The sequence below is a fragment of the Scyliorhinus canicula genome, chromosome 15 (genome assembly GCF_902713615.1).
Source record: "Scyliorhinus canicula chromosome 15, sScyCan1.1, whole genome shotgun sequence".
Lineage (NCBI taxonomy): Eukaryota > Metazoa > Chordata > Chondrichthyes > Carcharhiniformes > Scyliorhinidae > Scyliorhinus > Scyliorhinus canicula.
The window spans coordinates 83,049,573-83,063,016 of record NC_052160.1 but is presented as its reverse complement, the minus strand read 5'-3'; the positions used below and the strand labels follow the sequence as shown (position 1 = coordinate 83,063,016).

At 50.9% G+C, this 13,444-nt stretch overlaps 1 protein-coding gene across 4 annotated transcripts in view; it reads left to right on the top strand.

Moving 5' to 3' along the window:
* LOC119978406 (zonadhesin-like) overlaps positions 1–12,920 on the top strand; it is a 95,583-nt gene extending 82,663 nt beyond the window's left edge. For 2 of the 4 annotated variants that reach the window (XM_038820031.1, XM_038820032.1), the window contains one exon: positions 9,819–12,920. In XM_038820031.1, the coding sequence (XP_038675959.1) occupies positions 9,819–12,488 (2,670 nt within the window). In that variant the 3' untranslated portion in view covers positions 12,489–12,920. The remainder of the gene's footprint in view (positions 1–9,818) is intronic. The other 2 variants (XM_038820033.1, XM_038820034.1) reach the window with 2 other exon arrangements.
* Positions 12,921–13,444: the final 524 nt, after the last annotated feature.

The window sequence follows — 13,444 nt, the reverse complement described above, 5'->3', positions numbered from 1 at the left end:
TTTGGGGGCAGCGGCGGGCAGAGAGGGGGGGCTACGGATGCCCTGGGCCAACGCACCGTCGCCCCCCCCCCCTCTGTACGCCGCTGCCCCCTACCCCAACCACCACCCCCCCCTCACCACCCCTACCTCCCTCCAACGCCCCTACCCCCCTCCCCACCACCCCTACTCCCCTCCAACGCCGCCCCCCCATCTCTCGCAACGCCGCAACCCCCCACCCTCAACGCCGCAACCCCCCCTCATCGCCGCAACCCCCCCCCCCCTCAACGCCGGAAACCACAGCCCGTCCCCCTCCCTCTGAAGGCCGGTACCCACACACCCCCCCCTCTCTCCTCCTCTCCCCCTTCCTTCCTCCTCCCCCCCTTCTTCCTCCTCCCCCCCTTCCTTCCTCCGTCCCCCCTCCTTCCTCCTCCCCCCTTCCTTCCTCCGTTAGTGGGGGGGGGGGTGCGGCGTTAGTGGGGGGTGGGGGGGTGCGGCGTTGGAGTGGGGTAGGGGTGTTGAAGGGGGTAGGGGTGGTGAGGGGAGGGGGTTGGGGTAGGGGCAGCTGCGTGCAGAAGGGGGGCGACGGTGCGTTGGCCCCGGGCATCAGCCGCCCCCCTCTCTGCACGCCGCTGCCCCTACCCCAACCCCCCCTCACCACCCCTACCCCCTTCACCACCCCTACCCCCCTCCAAAGCCGCACCCCCCCCCCCCCCCACTAACGGAGGAAGGAAGGGGGGGAGAGGAAGGAAGGGGGGGAGGAAGGAAGGGGGGGGGAGGAAGGAAGGGGGGGGAGGAAGGAAGGAAGGGGGGGAGGAAGGAAGGGGGGGGAGGAAGGAAGGGGGGGAGGAAGGAAGGGGGGAGGAAGGAAGGGGGGGAGGAAGGAAGGGGGGGAGGAAGGAAGGGGGGGAGGAAGGAAGGGGGGGGAGCAAGGAAGGGGGGAGGAAGGAAGGGGGGAGGAAGGAAGGGGGGGAGGAAGGAAGGGGGGGGAGGAAGGAAGGGGGGGAGGAAGGAAGGGGGGGAGGAAGGAAGGGGGGAGGAAGGAAGGGGGGGAGGAAGGAAGGGGGGGAGGAAGGAAGGGGGGGAGGAAGGAAGGGGGGGAGGAAGGAAGGGGGGAGGAAGGAAGGGGGGAGGAAGGAAGGGGGGGAGGAAGGAAGGGGGGGAGGAAGGAAGGGGGGGAGGAAGGAAGGGGGGAGGAAGGAAGGGGGAGGAAGGAAGGGGGGAGGAAGAAAGGGGGGGAGGAAGGAAGGGGGGGAGGAAGGAAGGGGGGAGGAAGGAAGGGGGGGAGGAAGGAAGGGGGGAGGAAGGAAGGGGGGAGGAAGGAAGGGGGGGAAGGAGAGGGGGGGAGGAGGAGAGAGGGGGGTGTGGGTACCGGCCTTCAGAGGGAGGGGGACGGGGTGTGGGTACCGGCGTTGAGGGGGGGGACCCGGCGTTGAGGGGGGGGGGACCCGGCGTTGAGGGGGGGGGGAGACCCGGCGTTGAGGGGGGGGGGGGAGACCCGGCGTTGAGGGGGGGGGAGACCCGGCGTTGAGGGGGGGGGGACCCGGCGTTGAGGGGGGGGACCCGGCGTTGAGGGGGGGGGGGGAGACCCGGCGTTGAGGGGGGGGGGGACCCGGCGTTGGGGGGGGGGGGAACCCGGCGTTGGGGGGGGGGGGAACCCGGCGTTGGGGGGGGGGACCCGGCGTTGAGGGGGGGGGACCCGGCGTTGAGGGGGGGGGGTTGCGGCGTTGCGAGAGATGGGGGGCGGCGTTGGAGGGGGGTAGGTGTGGTGGGGAGGGAGGTAGGGGTGGTGGGGAGGGAGGTAGGGGTGGTGCGGAGGGAGGTAGGGGTGGTGGGGAGGGAGGTAGGGGTGGTGGGGAGGGAGGTGGGAGTGGTGGGGAGGGAGGTAGGGGTGGTGAGGGGGGGGTTGGGGTAGGGGGCAGCGGCGTACAGAGGGGGGGCGACGGTGCGTTGGCCCCGGGCATCCGTCGCCCCCCCTCTCTGCCCGCCGCTGCCCCCAAACCCCCCCCCCCCAAATGTCGGAACCCCCCCCCCCCCCCCAAATGCCGGGTCTGTCTCTCTCCTCCTCCTCCTCCAAAAAATGCCGGGTCTCACCACTTCCGCAGCTGGTGAAACTGACCCGTATCGCGTCAGTCAGCTGCTGGCCCCTCCGGGAACGGAGATTGCCAGCTTAAAAGAAGGCCCCGACGCCGGAGTGATTAACACCGATTTTTCTCGCCGGAAACCCGCGTTACGACGGGCAACGGAGAATCCCGCCCCTAGTATCAAGCCGCTATTTTGAGTTGGCGGCCTAATTACAAGGTCCAGCGGCAGGCTCCCTCTCCCAAAACAATGCAAATCCTGCCTCACCCTCACTGACAAGTGGGGGCATCCACCCTCACCATGGGAAACATGGGTCAGCCCTCCCCCCAACATCAAGCATGGATGAGGGTGACTTGACCCCTCCCCACCGGTCCCCAAAACTATCCCTCCCAGTCCCCCATCAGTCCCCCATAAAATTCCCCCATCAGACTCCCATCAGTCACCCCCATCAGTCCCCCCATCAGTAACCCCCATCAGATTCCCATCAGATTCCCATCAGACCCCCATCAGTAACCCCCATCAGACCTCACCATCAGATCCCGTATCAGTTAACCCCATTAGTCACCATGATAAGTCACCCCCCCATCAGTCATCCCAATCAGACTCCACCATCAGATCCCCTATTAGTCAACCACGTCAGTCCCCCCACATAAGTCACCCCCATCAACCACCCCCATCAGATTCCCATCAGACCCCCATCAGTAACCCCCATCAGACCTCACCATCAGATCCGCTATCAGTGAACCCCATTCGTCACCACGATAAGTCACCCCCATCAGACCCCCATCAGTCATCCCAATCAGACTCCACCATCAGATGCCCTATTAGTCAATCACATCAGTCCCCCTCCATAAGTCACCCCCATCAGACACTCCATAGTCACCTCCATCAGTCACTCCATCAGTCTCCCGCATCGGAGACCCCCACCAGAGACCTCCATCAGAGAACTTCATCAGAGACCTCCATCACAGAAACCCACTGACCCCCATCAGTCACCCCATCAGTCATCCCCATCGGAGACCCCCACCATTAGACCCCCATCAGTCAACCCCAACAGTCAACCCCATCAGTCACCCCATCAGTTAGCACCGACAGCCCCACATCAGTTACCCCAATCAGATCCCCATCAGAGATCCCCAACAGAGACCCCCAATCAATCATTCCAATCAGAACCCACCATGATATCCCCAATCAATCTTCACAGCATTGTACACCATTTCTTATTATTTTAAACCATCTTTAACTACCTCAGTTCACTATGAATTTTTTTTTACTTCCCGTGGATTTTATTTTTCCCTCAAAAGAGGTTTATATGTAAAAAGACTAAATTTGGCTGCCAGGTTTCCAAACTATAGAATGAAATTATATTTGCCTTTGTCCCCCATCTTTAAACCTATGGCATTCACCTCCCTAAAGTCAGGTGCCAATGGATATCTTACCATCGGATGTGATTTTCATCCTCTGATATTTTTTACAGATTCTACATTTCTTATGACTCTCTTCCATTGAGTGTAAAAATTGGCATTGCTGCAGGTGGATAGAACCTTAGTTAGACCACACTTGGAATATAGGGCGGGATTCTCCGCCAGCGTGATTCTCCATTATGCCGGTGCTCGAGGGTTTCCCGATGGCGTGGGGCTCCCCACAATGGGAAACCCCATTGGCGGCCAGCCGGTCGGGGCAGAAATGTGGCGCTGTGGGGCGGTGTGTTCAATTCTGTTCGCCACACTACTAGAAGGATGTGGAGGCTTTGGAGAAGGTACAGAAGAGGTTTACCAGGATGTTGCCTGGTCTGGAGAGTATTAGAACATAGAACATAGAAAAATACAACACAAAACAGGCCCTTCGGCTCACGATGTTGTGCCGAACCTTTGTCCTAGATTAAGAACAAATTATTCTACACCCCATCATTCTACCGCAATCCATGTACCTATCCAATAGCTGCTTGAAGGTCCCCAATGTTTCCGACTCAACTACTTCCACAGGCAGTGCATTCCATGCCCCCACTACTCTCTGGGTAATGAACCTACCTCTGATATCCCCCCTATATCTTCCACCATTTATCTTAAATTTATGTCCCTTTGTAACGAATTGTTCCACCCGGGGAAAAAGTCTCTGACTGTCTACTCTATCTATTCCCCTGATCTAGCACCTAGCACCTTCAACCTTTCCTCGTAAGATCTACTCTCCATTCCAGGCAACATCCTGGTAAATCCCCTTTGCACCTTTTTCAAAGCTTCCACATCCTTCCTAAAATGAGGCGACCAGAACTGCACACAGTACTCCAAATGTGGCCTGACCAAGGTTTTGTACAGCTGCATCATCACCTCACGGCTCTTAAATTCAATCCCTCTGCTAATGAACACTAGCACACCATAGGCCTTCTTCACAGCTCTATCCACTTGAGTGGCAACTTTCAAAGATCTATGAACATAGACCCCAAGATCTCTCTGCTTCTCCACATTGCCAAGAACCCTACCGTTAACCCTGTATTCCGCATTCATATTTGTCCTTCCAAAATGGACAACCTCACACTTTTCAGGATTAAACGCCATCTGCCACTTCTCAGCCCAGCTCTGCATCCTATCTATGCCTCTTTGCAGCCGACAACAGCCCTCCTTAATATCCGCAACTCCACCAATCTTCGTATAGTCTGAAAATTTACTGACCCACCCTTCAACTCCCTCATCCAAGTCATTAAGGAAAATCACAAACAGCAGAGGACCCAGAACTGATCCCAGCGGTACGCCACTGGTAACTGGGCTCCAGGCTGAATATTTGCCATCCGCCACCACTCTCTGACTTCTATTGGTTAGCCAGTTCGTTATCCATCAGGCCAAATTTCCCACTATCCCATGCCTCCTTACTTTCTGCACAAGCCTACCATGGGGAACCTTATCCTTACTAAAATCCATGTATTCGACATCCACTGCTTTACCTTCATCCACGTGCTTGGTCACCTCCTCAAAGAATTCAATAAGATTTGTGAGGCAAGACATAGCCCTCACAAATCCGTGCTGACTCCCTAATCAAGCAGTGCCTTTCCAGATGCTCAGAAATCCTGTCCCTCTGTGCCCTTTCCATTATTTTGCCTACTACCAAAGTAAGACTAACTGGCCTGTAATTCCCAGGGTTATCCCTATTCCCTTTTTTGAACAAGGGCACGACATTCACCACTCTCCAATCCCCTGGTACCACCCCTGTTGACAATGAGGACGAAAAGATCATTGCCAACGGCTCTGCAATTTTATCTCTTGCTTCCCATAGAATCCTTGGATATATCCCGTCAGGCCTGGAGGACTTGTCTATCCTCAAGTTTTTCAAAATGCCCAACACATCTTCCTTCCTAACAAGTATCTCCTTGAGCTGACCAGTCTGTTTCACACTATCCTGATAGAAGTCCACAAAATTATGAGGGGCATGGACAGAGTGGATAGTCAGAAGCTTTTTCCCAGGGTGGGAGAGTCAATTACTAGGGGACATAGGTTTAAGGTGCGAGGGGCAAAGTTTAGAGGAGATGTGCGAGGGAAGTTTTTTATGCAGAGGGTAGTAGTTGCCTGGAACTCTTTGCCGGAAGAGGTGGTGGAAGTAGGTACGATAGTGACGTTTAAGGAGCATCTTGACAAATACATGAATAGGCCGGGAATAGATGGATATGGACCACGGAAGTGTAAATGGTTTTAGGTTAGATAAGCAACATGGACGGCACAGGCTTGGAGGGCTGAAGGGCCTGTTCCTGTGCTGCACTTTTCTTTGTTCTTTGTCCTTTGTTCTTTGTTTTATTAGCCCCATATAAGCTTCACCAACCACACCTGCACCTTTTAGCAGATTTTTAAATCTTTGACAAATGAAGTGAGCAAATTGTTGACGTAACTTTAAGTGCATTTGCTTTTTTTCCCTTTGGTTCTCATTGGCTGCTGCCATGCATATTTGTTGAACACTCTTATAAGAAACATCAGAGTCGAAATATTCTGGTCGTTCCCGCCAGCAGGATCTTCCGGCCCCACCATCAGTGACTCCTCCCACCCCGCCACATGTTCCCAAGGCTATGAACAACAAGAAAACCCATTGACAGCAGCAGGACTGGAAGATCCTGCCATCAGTCAATAGCGGGCTGCCTCCACCACTGCTAATCATGCCATGGGAGACATGGAAAACACGCTCTAGGTTTAGTAAAGGGGATATTGACAGGGAAAACTGGAAATCCGGCAACTTTCAGCAAATAATTGCTTTATCACACTTCATGACAAGTTTGACTTGTGTCTTTTCAAGGGAGTTTGCTCAACAGAATAGGTATATCACTTGTGACAATATATAAAATGGTTTGCTCCAGCTATTTTGTGTGGAAATAAACCTTCTTTAGTGACCTCAATGTATTATCATCGCCAAACCTAAAGCACAAAATACTTTTATATCCAGATAGTTGTTTGGTAGCACAGAACTTGAGTATTTAATTAAAAAGTGACATGTTGAAGCTTTTCATTTTGCACTCATCTGGACCTTTTGCAATAAATTGACATTCTTGCGAAGTGTCCTGATATGTGCGAGAAGAAAATCCCCAACATATCTTGTTTCAGCAATGCTTTTATATCCTGTAAGCTTACTTAGTGAATCAAGTAAGGTTTTAACCTATCTGTTTTGCATACGGTTGAAGTGCTAGTGCTATCTAACACTGCATAGTTAAACTGGTCCACAACTAATACATTCATCACAAGACTAAAACTCCTTCTGACCAGTACAGCTAAACCACTGACTTTTAAAGCAGACCAAGCAGGCCAGCAGCACAGTTCGATTCCCGTATCAGCCTCCCCGGACAGGCGCCGGAATGTGGCGACTAGGGGCTTTTCACAGTAACTTCATTGAAGCCTACTCGTGACAATAAGCGATTTTCATTTCATTTTCATTTTCATTTCATCTGTCTGGACTCATCATTATAGTACTCTTCTTTCTCAAGTTTCTCTGCCTTATGTGGCATTTCTAAGTCCCTGCCTCTCTACTTTATGAAGTTCATTACATAATAATCCTTGGAACCACACTTGAAACATTTTGTATGCTTTGAGAATTCAAAGCATGCTCTCAAAGTCTGCTTTGAGAATTCTGGCATTCATTCGACTGTTATTGCTGTTTCAAATCTGTTTTCTTCTACAATAGCCGGATCTGTTAAATGTTCTTTCATCCTTATTCTGTCTGTCTGTGGTCCCTCCATCAAATAGGAATTTTGTGTCCAGTGGATTTTCTTTTATGATATGTGGCAAGCATTGAATTATTTTTGTCCCTGTGGAATGTCCTATTTGTTCCATGAAGGCTGAAGAAAACGATTGATTCTTGAGAACTTTCAAAAAGAAGACATCTGATCCAACTCCATCTCCAAGAACCAAAGAGCAGTTGGAAGTAGGAAACTGCCTTTTTGAATAACCTTTCTACAATTCAGGATTATAAACACTTTTGCTGATCCCAGGATGACAAAAATTGAATTTTGTCAGTCTTTTATACAATCAATGCAAGTACATGATATATTATTCCATGCAATGATCATCCATTTTCAGAAATATATTGAAATCTGACCATGCCTCATCAGCATCTAACAGATTATCTTCCTTATAAATTTCATTTGTAAGGGATAATAGAGGGTCAAAATCTTAATCACCATCAAACTAATGGGCATCCAACTCACAAAATATTTTGCTTCTGTTTTACTTCTGGTAGGAAGCAACAATGTCAAGGTCATACCTCTTTGGTCAGGATGTGACCCATGCCCACATATCCACCTAATTTTTCCACTTTTCATATGATTCGGACATTGGAAATATTGGAGAGTAGTTGTACTCAAACAATTTACTTTTGCTTTCATCCATTTGGCAAAATTGGCTACTAGGATTATTGTTTTCTGCCTGTTTTTTTTTTCTTGACTTCCAACCTTCGCCTTTGCACCAACATTCTCTGCTACCATGTTATATTCCAGAAAGCCAGTTGGTGAAGGATAGAAGTGGAGCCAATCTTTACAGCCCTTTATGTTTATTCACAGAGTTGCACATTGCATACTCCCGGACATACTCTCTTCCACCTTCTTCTGTTCGGAAAAAGATACAAAAGTTTGAGGTCACGCACCAACCGACTCAAGAACAGCTTCTTCCCTACTGCCATCAGACTTTTGAATGTACCTACCTCGTATTAAGTTGATATTTTATCTACTCCCTAGTTATGACTAACATTAATTCTGTAGTCTCTCTTTCCTTTCCTATGTACGGTATGCATTGTCTCAATACCATGCAAGAAACAATACTTTTCACTGTGTATTAACACATGTGACAATAGTAAATCAAATCAAATCAAATCAAATGCAAGCATACACCTCCTAACCCAGCAACCACAATGTGGTGATGTGCCTGTGTATAATTTTGTACATTGTTAGTAATGCGCCCTCCGACCAGCTGGTGGCATCAGACATCCGTCACGTGACATGGTATACCTACCAGTTGGTAGTAATACATACAATAGGATAGTCACCCTTGGAGTAGCTCCAGGAGAGTTCACTGAATTCATTTAGTAACTTTGTCTAAATAGTAATCTGTTAGTTATCTTTCCATGAGCTTGCTAATAAATCATCTTTCTAGTTTCACAACTAGATGTTCTGTGTACATCATTACAACAGTGGGATCACAGAACACAGCACACAGTTTTAGTCTGTGCCAGTTTATTGGCCTACAAAGTGAATTCTCATTTATTGCCAATCACCCACATACGATTAAATACAATTAATAGACAGCTGACAGTATATATGCCTATACAGATGTGTGTACATAAATGTGCATTTGTGGGTGTGTTTGTGTGTGATTGTGCACATGTCATAGCTCATGCCATCTGTTGATTGCTGACAAAATAAGGGCTTGCACTGTCTCCCCCTTCCTCATTGTCTGGTGATTTTCTTCCATTCTGATCTGAGGTCATTGGAAACCACTGGCGGGATTCTCCTTTCGCGAGTCCCCACACCAGCGGGAAAACCGACGTGAACCACTCTGACGTCAACAGCCCCTGAAAGTGTGGAATTCTCTGGTGGATGCTGGAGGGGTTGGCTTCGCGCCAGCCAGCGGCGAAGGGACTGCGCGGGTTCGTGCATGTGCCGAAGGGCCGGCGTGATCTTGCGCATGCGCGGAACTGCCAGCGTAGTTCCACACATGCGCAGACTGCCCGGCGTATTCTGGTGCATGCGCAGTGGGTTTCCTTTTCCGCGCCGGCCATGGCAGAGCTCTACAGGGGCCGGCGCGGAAGGAAGTAGTGCCCTCATGGCACAGGCCCGCACGCAGATTGGTGGGCCCCTATCACGGACCAGGCCACCGTGAGCCCCCCCCCCCCCCGGGTCGCCACGGATCCCCCCGTGCCCCCCTCCCTCCCGAGGACCGCCCCAGCCGACGTACCTGCCAGGTCCTGCTGTTTGAGACCACGTCTAACCTATGCCAGTGGGACTGGCCAAAAACAGACAGCCGCTCGGCCCATCGGGGCCCGGAGAATTGGCTCTGGGGGTACGTTGCCAACGGCCCCCGACCAGCGTGGCTGAACCCCGCCCGAAAAATGGCGCCGGAGAATACGGCAGCGAGCGTTGTGGTGTTGGGGCAGGATTTGCTCCACCCCCGGGGATTCTTCGACTCGGCCGGGGGGGGGGGGGGGGGGGGTGTCGGAGAATCCTGCTGCACGTTTTTGATTTTTGAAGTGTCTACATGACTTTTAGAAAACTATAATTTGCAATTTGTTTGTACCTCCAGGAATTGACTAGCGATCTTGTTGAACCCATTTCTGATACTCTTCCATCATCAACAAGCCCACCTGAAGCAAGCTGTGGAGATCATGAGGTGCCAAAAACATCTTTCTTAAATGCAGAGGGATTCAAAAGTATATTGGGAATAGGGCCATTAACTGAACTCGCAGAACCGGGCAAAGTCCAAGCAGAACCAGAGAAAGTCGCCACAGAGCCAGAGAAAGTCAACGCAGAGCCAGAGAAATTCAACGCAGAACCAGAGAAAATCCCCGCAGAACCAGTAAAATACCCTCAAGGGCTGGTGAAGTTCCCCACAGAGTTAGTGAACTTCCCTGCAGAGCCGCTGAAAGTCCACACAGCCCCAGACAAAGTTCCCACAGAATCAGTGAAAGACCCCACAGAGCTAGTGAAACTCCCCACCGAACCAGTGAAAGTCCCTGTAGATCCAGAGAAAGTCCCTGCGGAGCCAACGAATTTCCTTGCAGAACCAGTGAAAGTACTCGCGGGATCATCAAAAATCCCAGCAGAAGCAGTGGAAGTCCCTGCAGAACCAGTGAAAGTCCCTGCAGAGCCAGTGAACATACCCGCAGAACCAGTGGAAGTCCCTGCAGAACCAGTGAAAGTCCCTGCAGAGCCAGTGAACATACCCGCAGAACCAGTGGAAGTCCCTGCAGAACCAGTGAAAGTCCCTGCAGAGCTAGTGAACATACCCGCAGAACCAGTGGAAGTCCCCGCAGAACCAGTGAAAGTCTCTGCAGAGCCAGTGAGCGTATCCGCAGAACCAGTGGAAGTCCCTGCAGAACCAGTGGAAGTCCCTGCAGAGCCAGTGAAAGTTCCTGCAGAGCCAGTGAACCTATCCGCAGAACAAGTGGAAGTCCCTGCCGAGCCAGTGAAAGACCCTGCAGAACTAGTGAACATACCCACAGAGCCAGTGGAAGTACCCGCAGAACCAGCGAAAGTCCCTGCAGAACCAATGAAAGTCCCTTCACAACCAGCGAACGACCGTGCAGAACCAGTAGAAGTCCCTGCAGAACCAGCAGAAGTCCCTGCAGAACCAGCGAATGTCCCTGCAGAACCAGCAGAAGTCCCTGCAGAACCAGCAGAAGTCCCTGCAGAACCAGCGGAAGTCACTGCAGAACCAGCAGAAGTCCCTGCAGAACCAGCAAATGTCCGTGCAGAACCAGCAGAAGTCCCTGTAGAACCAGCGAATGTCCCTGCAGATCCAGCAGAAGTCCCTGCGGAACCAGCAAATGTCCCTGCAGAACCAGCAGAAGTCACTGCAGAACCAGCAAACGTCCCTGCAGAACCAGCGAATGTCCCTGCGGAACCAGCAGAAGTCCCTGCAGAACCAGCAGAAGTCCCTGCAGAACCAACGAACGTCCGTGCAGAACCAGCAGAAGTCCCTGCAGAACCAGTGAAAGTCCCTGCAGTACCAGCGGAGGTCACTGCAGAACCAGCAGAAGTCCCTGCAGAACCAGCAGAAGTCCCTGCAGAACCAGCAAACGTCCCTGCAGAACCAACGAAAGTACCCACAGAATCAGTGAAAGTCCTTGCAGAACCAGTGAAAGTCCCTGCAGAACCAACGAAAGTACCCACCAAATCCGTGAAAGTCCTTGCAGAATCAGTGAGAGTCCCTGCAGAACCAACGGAAGTACCCACAGAATCAGTGAAAGTCCTTGCAGAATCAGTGAGAGTCTCTGCAGAACCAACGGAAGTACCCACAGAATCAGTGAAAGTCCTTGCAGAATCAGTGAGAGTCTCTGCAGAACCAACGGAAGTACCCACAGAATCAGTGAAAGTCCTTGCAGAATCAGTGAGAGTCTCTGCAGAACCAACGGAAGTACCCACAGAATCAGTGAAAGTCCTTGCAGAACCAGTGAAAGTCCCAGAAGAGCAAGCAAAATTCCATGCAGAGCCAGTGAAGGTTCCCGCAGCCCCAGACAAAGTGCCTATAGCCCCAGACAAAGTCCCCACAACCCCGGACAAAGTTCCCACAGCACCAGTGAAGATCTCTGCAGAGTCAGTGGAGGTCCCCACAGCACCAGACGAAGCTCCCACAGCACCAATGAGGATCCCCGCAGAAGGAGGTCTGATCCCCTCTGACCAAAATGTGGGTGCTACATCCAAAACAGTGAGTATAACAACAACTCACTCACTCTCACAAGCAACCAACTCAAGCTCAGTCCCTCAATCAACATCTAAAAATTCCCTGAGCTGGGAATCAGCTGTTTATTCCTCCTCTACAGCTACAGGGACCATGTCCCGCAAGTTGTCAGTACTGGAGCCTGTGGTCTCGGCACCAAACCTTCTGACTCCCAGCATAACCTTACCTTGGCAAGAAACAGAAGATTTCAGAGAGCCGCTTGTCTGGGTCCCTGAGGCGATGGCACCACGCCATCCTGGGGCAGCAAAGAACCTAGCAATCTCCAGCTCCGCTCCCCTCCTCATAAACCCTGATCCACGACCCAGTGCCGAGCAGATGGATCAAACTCTGTACAATATTCTATTCCGCACTCCAATGGCTGTGCCAGATGGGATGCTGGCTAGCATACCTGAGGAAGATCATGAGTACTGGGGCGTGCTCTACTTCCTCGGCCTGGAGGCAGCCCGAGATTTGATAAGGAAACGGAAGGATGATGAAGACAAGAAACGCAAGAAGATAAGATCAGTTTTATAGCCATACTGAGAGTGGAACATTTACCAAATTTAACCCACTTACACTATGGGTTGACACATATCGCAGGGAGTTTACCAGTCCAAAGGAGGAACACAGTGTCATCAATAGCTTGGACATGGCTGGGTGATGTTTGAACCCCATTTCCCAGGAGATCTTTGCCTGTTTGCAGAAGAATTCCTGGTCTTAGACTTTGTGTTGTTCAGAACGCCATGTCTCTCACATTCTCTCTGCATTTTGACAGCCTTGAGTCATGTACATTAAAGTGTACAAAAGGAATGATGTATTACTTATGTAGACTCTGTCTCAAAATTCTCCCGTGTTTAAAAAGGATCCTCTCTTGAAATGTTTGTCCAATAACAGGTGGTTTTTGTGCGTCTGTCATGCTATCTTTTATTTTGAAATAAACAATAAAAGCTCCAATTAATAACGAGAGTGAGCTTTTTGGGATTGGTTGGTAAACCCTGTCACTGTTGAAGACTTTGCTTCTCTTTTGTGCAAATGTCAGTGAATGGATTGGAATTGCTGGCAGGTCAATGACGGGCATTGAGGAAATGTGGGACCAATCAATCATTGGATATTGGTTAAGATCAGCCTCCCAAACTAACTAAGGGTGTCAGGGAAGAGTAACCTTCTTTCTAGCCTGGCACTATTTCATGTCTGCATCCCAGAGTTACATTGTGAAAAGCTGTAGCAAAGCTTTACTATTTCCCTGGGTCACATATCATGCTCACACAATATACCACCAAGTTCTTTGGGATAAGTCCTCTGTGAGTTACTGCACTCTACTGCAACAACAGATCCCAAGGTAAAAGAATACTGTGCCAATGCAGTACAATGTTCCCACTAACACTTTCTCCAGCTCAGAAAAAGAATCATGTTGGATCGAAACATTAACTTTGTTTCTCCCTCCACAGATATGTCCAGATCCGTTGAGTTTTTCCAGCATTTTCTGTTTT